The sequence below is a fragment of the Ambystoma mexicanum genome, chromosome 13, assembly GCF_040938575.1.
Source record: "Ambystoma mexicanum isolate Mex_15411 chromosome 13, UKY_AmexF1_1, whole genome shotgun sequence".
Lineage (NCBI taxonomy): Eukaryota > Metazoa > Chordata > Amphibia > Caudata > Ambystomatidae > Ambystoma > Ambystoma mexicanum.
Window position 1 is genome coordinate 660,850,569 of NC_090938.1, and position 13,549 is coordinate 660,864,117.

A 13,549-nucleotide genomic window follows, 5' to 3' on the forward strand; every position below is an offset into this window, starting at 1 on the left:
GCGAATAAAGGAAAGGGAGAAGGAGGTGGCGCAGAAAAGATTGGCAGACGAAGCGAAATTAGTACAGAAAGTTGGTGAAGGTTGCAGCAGCAGTTGCCGCGCTCCCACACAGCAGGGAGGGAGATGAGGAGGAGGAGGGGCCGATGATAATACAAGGAAGGATGGCAACTAGTTGGGCTGGAGCCGGACAGCGGCAATGGAATGAGCAGGAGACAGGCGGAGGGTCGCAGTGGCAGGAGTGGGCCCCTCGAGGAGGACGAGGTGGGTACAGGGGCCGAAGGGGTGGACCGGGATACGGAGGAATGGGAGGAAATGGATGGCAGGGCCCTAGAGGTGCACAAGGGAGTTGCTGGAACTGCGGAAGATGGGGGCATTACTCTAGGGAGTGCAGAGCTAGACCCAACAATGGGTTCCAAGAGGTAGAACAGTATGGCCATCCCCACCCGGTGAGCCCATATGGTCTTCCAATGGGACAACAACAACTGAGAAACCCAGGCCAAGGTAATGCTGAGCAGCAACAGGGGCACCAGTATAGAACACAGAACCACCCACAAAACAATGACAATATGCAATATACGCCAGGCAACCCTTTCGCGACAACAGCAAACGGGGCCCCCGCACCAGCACCTTACAACGGCATGTCAGTGGTTTCAGGAAGTGTTTTTAATCAGGGGGGGGCGATGAGACACCCCGCATAGGACAGCCCACAGAGAACACTTGCGTGTCCAGTTCTATCTACAACCTACAATGCAGCAGAGGAACCATTGGTAGGTGCGCAGATAGGAGGCAAGCAGTTCATATTCATGGTTGATTCGGGAGCGGAGAAATCATGTATCCGAGAGGGCCGGTTCCCGTTATCTAACAGGAAGTTAGAGACGCAGGGGTTCTCTGGGGCTGTAATTGAAGTTCCTTACACAGAAGCTTTGGATGTAACAGTGGGGGGCAAAACTGTAAAGACACCCTTACTGTATATTGAACACTCACCAATAAATTTATTAGGGAGGGATCTCCTGAGTAAACTTAACATGACCATATCATTTACCGAGAGAGGAATAGTGTGTTCTACACCCGGGATATGCCCCTTGCGTGCGATGTTGGTAGTGCAAGCCTACACAACCACACAGGAAGTACGAGGGTTGCCGGAAAATGAGGAAATGTTTATTGAAGGGCTAAAGAGTTTGGCCCTCATAATTCCAGAGCTAAGAAGAATGGACTGGAGGATTCCAGCGGAGTTCCTCTTCCGCCCCATAGTGTGTCCCGACAGAGCACCAGGATCAGTGGTATCATTAGACTTGCACGCTGTACAGGTATCAGCGAAAAGGATCGGTGTGATTGGAGTGGATAGGGAAGGATGTGAGTGGCATACAGTGCTGTGTACAAATGCCAACATCGCCCTACGAGAGTTAACAGATGAGGATCTCTTTTCAGACACAGAAGGGGATGGTGAGATAGTAATGGAAATAGCGATGCCCTGTGACATTTTGATTCAAGCCAGGGAAACCCCCGTCCAATTGATGGCAGTGGTAGGAGCACCGCCGTCATTTTTTGATGACGACATGAGGCTGGTACCAAATAATTTGTGGACAACAGGCCCCCAAGACGTAGGGCTGTTGCATGGAATACAACCTGTGGTAATAAAGTTAAAGCAAGGAGCAATTTTACCCAGAGTGAAACAGTATTCATTGTCCCGTGAGGCTGAAGAAGGGATAAGAGAGACCATAAATGCACTACTAGCACAAGGGATAATAGTGCCTTCAACCTCCCCATGTAACATGTATTTATCCAATCAAAAAAGCAAAAGGAGGGTCTTGGAGGATGATACAGGACTTACGCCCCCTAAATGATGTAATTCAGAAGGAGTTCCCTCTGGTCCCGAACCCTGCATCAATACTATGCAGCATCCCGAAAGTGGCATCACATTTCACAGTAGTAGACTTGAAAAATGCATTTTTCTCAATACCCCTGGCTGAAGAGAGTAGATACCTTACAGCATTCACACTGGGGGGTAAAAGATATGAACACTGCAGACTACCACAGGGATACTGTGAGAGCCCGAGCATATTCAACCGCATATTGCATGAAGACTTGGGAAACCTATCAGTTGAGAGTACGATTATTCAGTACGTAGAAGATTTATTAGTGTGTGCACAAGACGAAGTAACATGTAGAAAGGATTCAACAACGCTCCTGACTCTACTGGCCAACAAGGGGTACAAGGTAGACAAGGAGAAGTTACAGTACTGCCTGACACAGGTCTTATACTTAGGACAACTGATATCAAAAGATGGAAAAAGAATAATCCCCGACAGGGTAGAAGCGATAAGATCTGTAGGAGAACCCACAACAGTGAAAGACATGCAGAAATTCTTGGGAATGTGCAACTATTGCCGAGCATGGATATTAGACTATGCAGCATACACGAGGCCCCTACTACAAGCACTCAAGGAAGCACAACAGGAAAATAAAAAAATAGAATGGTCAGAAGAAATGCGCGCGTCATTCCAATCATTAAAAGTTAATTTCAAGCGCTCCAGTGCTAGCAAACCCTGATTATGGACGCGAATTTTACCTATTCTCACACTGCAAGGGAACCCTCATGACAGCTGTACTGACACAAAAGACGTCCCTAGGACACAAGCCTTTGGCTTACTATAGTGGTACTTTAGATGCCGTGATGCAAGGCCATTTCGCGTGCGAGCAATCACTCGCTGCAGCCGCGTTCGCGATTGAGAAAAGTGCCACAATAGTAATGGGTTGCCCTGTGACATTATTTGTGGAACATTCATTATTTGCAATACTTGAGAGGTCAAAAAGCACACTGACAACACAGCGGGCAACAGCCTACGAGATTATATTGTCTAGCGCCAATATCCATGTGGTGAGATGCAAGACAGTGAACCCCGCCACATTCATTACAGAAGCGTGTACACTAGAGGACATGCAGGACCACGATTGCGCAACCTACACAGGAGAAAGAGGGGAGGACACAGTGGTGTGTGAGAACGCTCTGAGCGAGGGGGAAGTGTACTTCGTGGATGGGTCTGCATCGATTGACGTGGACACGGGAGAAAAGCATGTTGGTATGGCGGTGGTGAGATTAGAAGACGGTGAGTATGAAACATTAGTTCAATACCGCCTCCCATCACATTACTCCGCACAAGCAGCAGAACTGATTGCGCTCGTAGAAGCACTACATGCAGCAAAGGGTTGTGCAGTGACAATATACACAGACTCAGCTTACATGACGACAGTACATGGAGTTCTAGCGAGATGGGGGCGGAGGGGATTTCGACGGGCAGACGGAACACCAGTGCAGCATGCGGAATTGTTGAAAGAGTTAATTGAGGCCCTACAAAACCCTACTGCAGTAGCAATAGTTAAGTGCCAAGCACATACATCCAACACAGACGTGTCTTTGGGGAACGGGGCAGCGGACGCTGCCGCCAAGGAGGCTTCCTATTTTCAGAAATATGACGCAGGTGAGTACATGCTGCAGCATAAGACAAACGAAGAGCCCCCAGAAGGGTACAACATGATGCCCATATCACAAATACTAGAATTACAGGAAGGAGCTAGTGACGACGAAAAATTGATGTGGACAAAACGAGGGTGCAGCAAGTCGGGAACAGACTTGCTGTGGCGGCAAAATAACTCAGGAAAAGTGGTAATGCCAATCCAGTTACTAGAAATTGCGTTTCAACAGCTACACTTCCCTGCACATAATACCAAACAGCACATTGCAGCAGAAATACAAGAAGAATGGTTTGTGCCCTGTCTCCAGGAGCACGTATCTCGATTGGCAATGGAATGCACAACATGTCAGATCTACAATTCAGGAATGACATTACGCACACTCCGGGGAACAATTCCTAAACCCATTGGCCCATTCAGAGAACTGCATATTGATTACGCAGACATGGGGGAAAGGTGTAATGGCGCACGGTACATGATCGTGGTTGTGTGCCCATTTTCAAGGTGGGTGGAAGCGGGACCATGTGCACGACCTGATGCCAAAAGCGCCGCCAAGTTCCTAGTGAGGGAAGTGTTCCCGCGCTGGGGAATTTGTGATGTGATTCGCTCAGACAACGGCACTCATTTTGTGAATGAACTTTTCAAGGAAGTCACTACATTATTGGGAATAAAACATAAATTGTGTTCGATTTATCATCCTCAAAGTAATGGCGTAGTGGAAAAGATGAACGGACTGTTAAAGGGCAGGTTATCAAAACTATGCTTTTCATTGAAGAAGAATTGGATCTACTGTCTGCCCCTTGCGCTATTTGAACTGAGAAACCAGCCAAGTAAAGATCACCATTTGTCCCCGCACGAAATCGTGACTGGGAGACGAATGCACACAGCACACTCCCCACTGCGCGAACACTCAGATGCACACAGGAGCGCCGCGATATTGGGAGAAGAGTTCACGGACTATTTGAAAAAATTAACAAGGGCAGCGCGCGCAATATCAAAGCAGCTCTCCCCACCCTTCACTAGAGAGGAGGGAAACATAACAGGGTCTGTCACAGAGCCTGAGCAACAGCTACAGCTAATGCCGGGCGAACTAATTTATGTCAGGAGTTTTGTACGTCGATGGAATGCACCACGGTTCCACGGCCCATACGAGGAAGTGTTCTGCACGCCCACAGCTGTAAAAGTGAAGGGCTTGAGGTACTGGGTACACTTGACAGATGTGCGAAGAGCTTATAATAATGTGCAAGAGGAGGCAGATGAGGAGGCACAGACAACAGCAACCGATTCGACTGAACAGAATGTCTGAATATTAACTTGTGTTTGCGCGTCAGCAATGAACGTGAATGGGAAAGTGACTGATGAAGTATTGCTGCATTCTCTTTTTATATATTATTGGAAAAAAAAGTTTTTTTTTTAACTTATATGTGAATAATGACGTGATCAAATTATGACATGTTTACACCCTTGTCTGTGAATACCCTTCCATTACCCGTCAATATATATATTGGCACTAATGGTGCCAACAAAATGTTTACATGCATGCACTTAATGCACTTTTATATCTCAAACAGGAACTACCATGGCATCTAACAGGCAGCCTGCAACGGAGAAATTAGTAGAATGAGAGAATTATTAAATGAGCGATGCATATATTCATATGAGTGCGGATTATCTGTGTGCATTACGATGTTTTTTATGCTAATGTTTGGTCTGGTTACATATTGGTTTGTAGCGTTCATCTCGATAGAGATGAACGAGGGGGGAGGGATTAACAGCACTGGGATTAACAGCACCACTGGGACCAATGTAACTACAAGTGTCAATATGAGGGAAGGTGATTTTCTGGTATGGGATGGAACTAAACTTGTATGGATTTTTCAAATAAGACTGGTATTTCTAAACTAAGAGCCAATAAAAAAAAAATAAAAAAAACGGAGAGACACTATCTGGTAATGTTCAAAGGGTAATGTTCAAACACAGACACCCATAAAAAGAAAATTAAGCGACATATGATCCATCCGATTCCCTGAAGACTTTATCAAAGGTCGAAACACGCGTCGGCTATGTGTTTGAAATGTGCGTTGCATTTCAAATTACGGAATGATGAACTGACGTTAATTTATGATTAATTCAAACTGGGATGGAGATAAACACAGACAATAGGGAGGTAAAGAGCACATGGAGTGGAGCTCATTGAGTACTGCTAAACCTTTAGTGTGTGGTAATAAGGCCCAATGCGCTGTGCGATGTAGATAGTAGGCCCCAGAAAGACTTGTGGATTATGCAGAGGGTCTTGAACTTGATCCTTGCAGCCACGGGGAGCCAGTGGAGGGATTTCAGAGTCGGAGAGATACGGTCCCAGGGCTTGAGGCCAAGGATAAATCTTGCAGTTCTGTTCTGGACGAGTTGTAGAGGACAGAGAGTAGAAATAGGAAGATAGAGAAAGACGTTTTTGTAATAGTCCAGACTAGAGAGAAAGTGAAAAAAGGTAGAATACCTCTGAGGAGGTGCAATTGGTAGTTGGACTTTTTGGAGATGTCGAGACGTGAGAAGAGAATGAGAGAGTGGAGTCGAAGATGAACCCAATATTTTTTGCCTCATTGGTAGGTGGGGGTGCAGGGCCATGGGTGGCAGGCCAGTGAGTAAGTGGGAAGGTGGGAGCAGGGGTCCCAATGAGGACGATCTCTGTCTTACTGGAATTTAGGCATAGATAGTTAGCAGCACACCAAGCCTGAATTTAGGCTAGAAAGTCAGGGATGAGCGACGAGGAGGAGGAGGCCGAGGGTAGCCTGAAAGATTTGCTTAACACTGAAAGTTAGAGGTAACGCTTAGATCCCATGGGCCAAGCGGGCCATGTAGATATTGAAGAACCAGGGGGGAAAAGGTTAGATCCCTGAGGGAGTGGTAGAGGAAAGGGCCAGAGTTCTACCTGGGAGGACCGGCCAGAGAGAAAGGAGGCGAGCCACACCAGGGCCTGATCTGTGATGCCGAGGGTGTCACAGAGAGGGGAGATCAGGATGTTGTGGTTTACCATATAAAAAGCAGAAGAGAGGTTGAGAGGAATGAGGACAGAGGGAGACTTGGAGTCAAGATTTGAGAGCAGGTCACAGGTGTTCAGAAGAGCAGTTTCCGTGCTTCTGGCAGCTCTGAAGCCAGACTGATGGTCATGGAGACAACCAACAGATTCCGTGTGGAGTATAAGCTGAGAGATGGCCAGCTTTTCCAGGAGTTTGCCTAGGAAAGGAGTGATGGAGATTGTCCGATAGTTGCCCGGGCAAGACGGGTCAGCAGAAGGTTTCTTAAGAAGAGGTTGCACACGGGAGTTCTTCAGGGGGGAAGGAAAGACTCCAGTGGGGAAGGTATGGTTGCAGAAGTCGGCCAAGGCAGGGGCCAGGGAGTCAATGTGGTCCTTGATGGTTTTGGAGGAGCAGGGGTGAAACTGTTTTGACAAGACTTTCATGGATCGGACTTGTCTGGAAACCTCATCAGGGGAGAACGGGGGAAAAGGCAGAGAATGAGGGAGGAGGGGTGGCTGAAGAAGGGCCAGAGTAAGAGCAGTGAGTGGAGGGAGGAAGGGGAAGAGGGGGAGAGAGAGGAGAGAAAGGACAGGATGTCCTGAGTTTTTGAGATTAAGTGAACGGCCAGAGCCGCGCAGAGGGCTTGGGAAGGGAAAGGAGAGGTATAGACTGCGGCAGGATTGGCCAGTTCCTTGCAGATTTTAAAGAGTTCCGCCGAGTTGTTGGATGCCGCAGAGACACAGGCTTGGATGAGAGCTCTCTTCTTGGTGCGGACAGAGAGGGCATTGCCTTTGGAGCAGGTGGTAGGCCAGTTTGTCAGAGGATGTACCAGAAGCACGCCATTTCCTCTCAGCCATCCTGCACTTGTGTTTAAGGTAGACTAGGTCTGAGTCGTACCAAGAGTTGCACTTGGCTTTGGGCTTCAGGCGGATCCTCACGACAGGGGCAAGAACATCTAGAGTATCAGAGATGGAGTGTAGCATGGAGAGGGCTGTGTCAGGGTGTGAGTCAGCCAAAGGGGGAGCGGGACAAGAGAAGGTGGCGGCGAAAGCCTCAACTGACATGCTTCATGGGTCGGATGACCGAGAAGGTGGGTGGCAGTGCTGGAGTTGGCTTGGCCTGGGGGGTAGAGAGGGTGAGATGGGAGGAAAGGAGAAAGTGATCACTCCAAGAGAGAGGAGTGGTGAGAGGGATATATAAAGGGGAAGGTCTGAGGAGATCAGAACATCCAGAGTGTGCCCTATAGAGTGAGTCGGGCCAGAGGAGAGAATAGTGAGAGAGAGAGTCGCGAAAGAGTCCAGAGGGGGGACAGGATGCATCCAGGTGGATGTTGAAGTCTCCAAGAAGGAGGAGTTGAGTTCTCAAGACCAGGAGGGAGGAGGGCGGGAGAGAGATCCGCCAGCTCGGAGAGGAAGGAGGAGATCTGATCAGGTGGCCGATAGATAGCCACAGTAATGGAATGGCTAGGAGAGAAAGAGAGCCTGCAGACGAGGCATTCGAAAGAGGAGTAGGCCTGCGTAGGAATGACAGAGGCAGGAATCCACTCGGGGAAGATCAGGGCTACACCCCCTCCGAAACGGTTGGATCTGTGCTCAGAGAGGATCTTGTAGCCGCCAGGGAGGAGAGTGTCAAAGCATGCGACAGAGCTGGCCATGAACCATGTCTCAGTGAGAAAGGACACTGAGTTCAAGTTCCTCCAGAAGGCGGCAGATGTCAGGAGTGTTTGACAGCACAGCGAGAGTAATAGTGGCAATGTGGAGAAGGTTGCCGTCCTTGAAAGACTTCCGGGGAGGGGTACAAATTAGAGGTACGCCCTGCGTAGGTGTAAAGGAAGCCTGAGTGGGGGTAGAGGAGGAAGGAGGAGAGGGCAAGGTAGCCAAGGAAGAGGGGACAGCAGGAGAAGAAAGGAAATTGATGAGACGCGGGATGCGTCTATCAAAGAGGAGAAGGTTGGTCTGAGGGCCTTGGACCAAGACGTTGCCATTCACAAACATTAATGATGATCTTCGAGGAGAGGAAGGAGGCCCTCCCAACGGGTGCCACCATTAATGGGAGAAGAGAAAGGACCATATGAAGAGTCCATAGGTCTGGCGAGGGAACAACAAAGAGGATGCCAGTGAAAGCTTGCCTGGAGGAGGCAATGGTATAGGTGCCAGCGATAGGGAGGCCTGGGTTGGAGACCAGGATGTCCTGTCCTTTTTAAACTTCGAGAGCAGAGAAAGAGAGAAAGAGAGAAAGAGAGAAAGAGAGAAAGAGAGAAAGAGAGAAAGAGAGAAAGAGAGAAAGAGAGAAAGAGAGAAAGAGAGAAAGAGAGAAAGAGAGAAAGAGAGAAAGAGAGAAAGAGAGAAAGAGAGAAAGAGAGAAAGAGAGAAAGAGAGAAAGAGAGAAAGAGAGAAACATTTAATATACGTTTGCATTTAGCTAATGAACAGTTAATGTATACAGATGGGCCACTGGAAGTGGAAAAAATATCCTAAAAACTAAGGAAACCAACCTTGGCAGAACCATACGCTTTACCCCAAGTCCCCTCTATACTGCAGCAAGCCCTCCTTGGCTTAGCTGACAGTTGCCGTGCATGCCAGAGGCCTTTCATGTTTGGGTGCCGACTCCTACCACCATGTATCATCGTGAAGTTTCAAACTGTTATGTATACTGCAAAAAATTAGGCTTCATGTTTTAGTCGTAATAACACATTTCAGAATACCGACAGGAAGAACGCTACATCAGCAAGTGGAATGCACCTCAACTTAAAAATATAAAGTTATTATATGGCACTTTCTGCAGGATTCAGTCCCGCAATGTGTTAACACCCCCAATTGAAATGATCGACCGAGTCAGCACTCTGAGTTTCAAAGGAATGCACAAGAAGCTGAACACAGATGCCTAGGACAAGCGCCCTTTGGCAAATGTATGTGGGCAAATTCTAGCATAACCTTTGTGCTCCATTTCCCACCTCAACAAAAAAATCCATCAGTAGTAGCAGATGGAAAGCCAGTCCCTAAATCAGTTAATACAATGGTTAACCTTTTCAATAAATTAAACGGACACATTTGTACTTCCCAAATTGCAAGTTGTCATTTGCCAATAATACATTGGCTAGCGCTATATGTCTGTTGTAAAATAATTTAAACTTTCCAGATTAATGTCGTCCAAATGGCTGCCACAATGAGGCAAACTTTTCACAATTACCTAACGTCAAGAGAAAAAGTTGAAGGCTGAAAACGAGTATGTGATTTTCAAATAAGACTACCCGGATCTCAAACTTCATGGACTTCAATGTCCTGATAAAGTTCAATGTCCTGATAAAGCTCCAGGTATAAGAAGAGCAGGTCTACTCAACCCTAAGGCTCCGAATTTCTTGGCAGGGGTTATATGTTGCATGGTAGATCACACGTACCCATAAGGCTCTCAAACTAATCTGTTTAGCAGCTTAACTATACTACTAGCAGAGTGGCAACATTAAAAGGAAGTGCTGGGGGCAGATTTACCCTCTTAAAAATCCAAAGAATATTATACTTTCTATGCACAGGTTGCAATAGATGCTATTCTAACGAAATATTTTCTGAACATTTTATTTGACATTTATATGGTGCCTATAGAGAGGTGCTTCCAAGCGCTACAAGACGGGAGAGGGGACATGGGAATCAAAAAATAAAAACAGTTATACAGTTATAATGGCCTTGTGACAATCCTACCGTGCAAGCGCATGACAAAGTAGTAAATGCAAGTGGGGAGGGAGAAGTGCAGGTACCCCCCAAGGGTGGGGGAGAGCAAGTGCTGGGCTGGCCAAGGCGGCAAGTGAAAGGGGCTGGGGAAATAAGTGAGGTGAACAGAGAAGGCAAGTGTTGGGATCATATGCTGGTGTTGAGATAGTCAATTATGCCACTACTTCCTGTGTACAAAAACGATGCAAGGATAGCTCGGGCCAACACGTTTGACTTGGAAGCAAAACAAAGCGGCAAAACAGTTTTGAATCCCGATCCCGCACTTAGAAACCACTGTTATTAAGCGCGTCATTAATTAATAATAAATATTCTATCAAACCTCTGTACCCAGTACAAACCGTCCATACCACTGACTAACTACCCAAGGCTCCCAGCATGCTTTGCCTCAACCCCAGAACACTTTAGCGATCTTTCGTATTGCATTATAACTAAAGAGTATCAAAGCAAGCACTTAGTTCAGTGTAATACCAGCCAGTGCAAGCAGTGTAAATTCCAGAGGAATTGCAGAATCTGAACTAGAAGAACAGGTAAAAGATCTCTGATTCATTTCAAGGGCTTACTCGGGTCCATTCATATATCATATGGGTAAGCTCTTAAAACTTCTGGGATGAAAGTTGTGCGTTAAGGGAAAGACTTGGTATTTGCCAAAAACGTTTAAAAAAAAGCTCCCAAACCTCCAGGAGGCTTCACAGTAGCCATTAGAAAGGACATATGAATGGGCAAAATTGACTGATACACCTATTCACCTGCACAACTGAAGCTAAATATTACACTCACAGGCTGCAGATGCACTAAAGTACTATTGTTTAAGCACTCTGTTATGACCTCCTGCCTCACAATCTGTCCCTTCATCCATCAGAGAGGTTTCCCTTACAGCCTTAAGTCAGTAAACTGATGCCAAGAATGCAAGTCAAAAGGCAGTTCTCAGCTAGCCATCCGAGTGAGATCATACCTCTTCCTCCATTCCTTGACGCCACAACAACCTGCACCACTGATCAATAGCCAATGCCATTGTCCAATAAGCCTCCCACAAAACTCTATACAGGATCCCAGAACGCTTTCCACTCAACCACTAAAGAAACACCTAAGTCACCACCACTTAACTCCTCTGGCAGACAGGACATCACACAGTATTCATTCATCTCATCTGTTACCGAGACACAATTAACTCTGCACCTCCACCAGAGCTTAGTCTTGACATGAAACCTTTTACTACATCGATCATACATGTCACTTTCATGCACACATCCTTTATGGTGAAACCCACCACGCTATTCCTCTGCCCTGCTACCTCAAATGTGGCTTTGCAATGCATCAGTGAAATGGAGCTGAGGCGAAAGGGGTGCTACTACAGCAAGGGCCGGTCAAATCTCTCACTTGTGAGAGTAGAGGGTGCTTAAACAATGGAGAGGCAATGGTAACAAACATACAGTTGCACAGGACCATCTCCTGCCCCTATAAATATACCCCCGATGATGAAGCCAGAAACGAACTGCTAGACTTTTAGAGCTCTTACAACTCCCAACGATATCTTTCAGAGACTATTCACAGAATTGGAAAAGATGGTTGTAAAGGCATATGGATGGCACAAAGTAGGAAACAAAACAATATTCATCATGATGATCTCAGGAAGTTCGTGTCTGTGGGTGAAACTCAACCCCCAAGACTGAACTTTGATAAATTGCCCTAAATGGTTAATGCATCTGCAGCAACGCTAAATGCGGAACTTGCAGGAAACGCATCTAGTGCCTAGTGAGATCGATACGTTTTGTTGCTGTTCTAGGATCTATAGTCGATGCACATCAAATTAAAAAATGTTTAATACCCAACATAATTTACCCATCAACTCTTACGCTTAACGTTTTTTTCTCAACACTTCACAGATCAGTTGGTTTCAAAGCTACAGCTTATGTATGCAGAGATTACCAAGGTTAGGATGCACAAAGCAAATGCAAAATGACAGTGAACATGCATGCACTTAGAGCGTCATCTCGTGATCACTCATGGTCACACGACCCACTTTGAAAAACTGTGTTCCAACCACAGCAAATCTTTGAGGCTGCATCCGCCCCTGCTCGTGAGATTTCTCCCTTGCAAAATCAGCATCGTAAATCAAAAACTGACTCGTGTGCCTTCAATAGGTTAAATGCACCAGTTCTAGCGACCCCTACAGCCCCGGCTCACACAAACGTCCACACATGCACCTACAGCTTACCCAGAACAGATACGTCAACCTAGCCAGGTGATTCGGGCAATATCATACTTCGCTCTATGAGCCAAGTTAAGCAAAAACTGTAAATGAGCATGTACTCCCAAGCTACCTCTCATCGGAACCATCACAGCTGCCTTCAGCCCATCTCCAAAGATAAAGTTCTCAAATGCTGACACCAGGGCAATCCACCACTTTATACACGGAGAAGAACTCCAAAGAGTCTGGTGCCCCAGTATGCCGTCTGACTGCACCCGTCAACCACATCTCTCAACGCGATAAGAGTTTCAAAGAGGGTGCTGTCAAAACGATGAATGTTTCCTGGTAGTATGTTACTGCAGGTTGTGAGCGGTACGGGGAACGTTGGGACAGTGTACACGTGAACGAGGTGAGAAGTATGCGCCACAGTTTACTCTTACTGCAACCACTAGGTCAAATGCCCGGTGTCCCCCTCCCCGCGGGATTCCCTACTTTCCATCCTCTCGTACCTCCACCGTTGCCTCCAGCTTGCCCTCGAAGGTGAAGTCCACCAGATCGGGCCGCAGGCAGAGCCCGTAGTTGAGGGGCCGCACGTCGGCCGGGAGACGTTCGAAGGGCCGCTTCTCCGTCATGCTGCGAGATGGCACAAGCGAGCGATAGCGAAAGTGGCCGGCGAAGAAAAGCAGGCGAACTGGAGACAGTACGACGGCTGCCAAGCGGTCCACCAGCATCCAGCCTTCGGGGGAGTGGCGGCTCTGACACACGGCCTGTCACAGAGAGGGGAGCGCGAGCTGTGTCACGGCGTCAACCGACGGCTGCCGCACCCCCTTGCAAACGCTTCGCGCTCGACCGGTGGCCATCTTGTAAGGGTAAGCTCGGCGCCTTGTAGCCGATTTCACTACTTTAGAAACTGAAAAACTAGGAACGGAAACGTTCGTTTATTTGACTTATGTGTGCAACCGTAATATAACTTTAATATTGTAATGTTTTAAAGAAACAAAGAGTAATTTCATAATAAAACTTTTAGCTATTTTCCCTTCTGATTAAATTTAACGTCTTTAATGCAGATCGTTCTATCTGGACATGGTCGGCATGTTCATACGCCCAAAAGTCGTGAACTTTGGCAAGCGTGCCTCGTCTACCTAGAC

The 13,549-nt window shown here is 47.1% G+C and overlaps 1 protein-coding gene across 1 annotated transcript in view; it reads right to left on the reverse strand.

Annotated features, from left to right (window-relative positions):
- The window catches only part of NPEPPS (aminopeptidase puromycin sensitive), a 1,690,513-nt gene extending 1,677,316 nt beyond the window's left edge, over positions 1-13,197 (reverse strand). Inside the window, exon 1 of the mRNA XM_069634659.1 lies at positions 12,911-13,197. Within this exon, the coding sequence (XP_069490760.1) occupies positions 12,911-13,132 (222 nt within the window). The 5' untranslated portion in view covers positions 13,133-13,197. The remainder of the gene's footprint in view (positions 1-12,910) is intronic.
- Between the last annotated feature and the right edge of the window lie 352 nt (positions 13,198-13,549).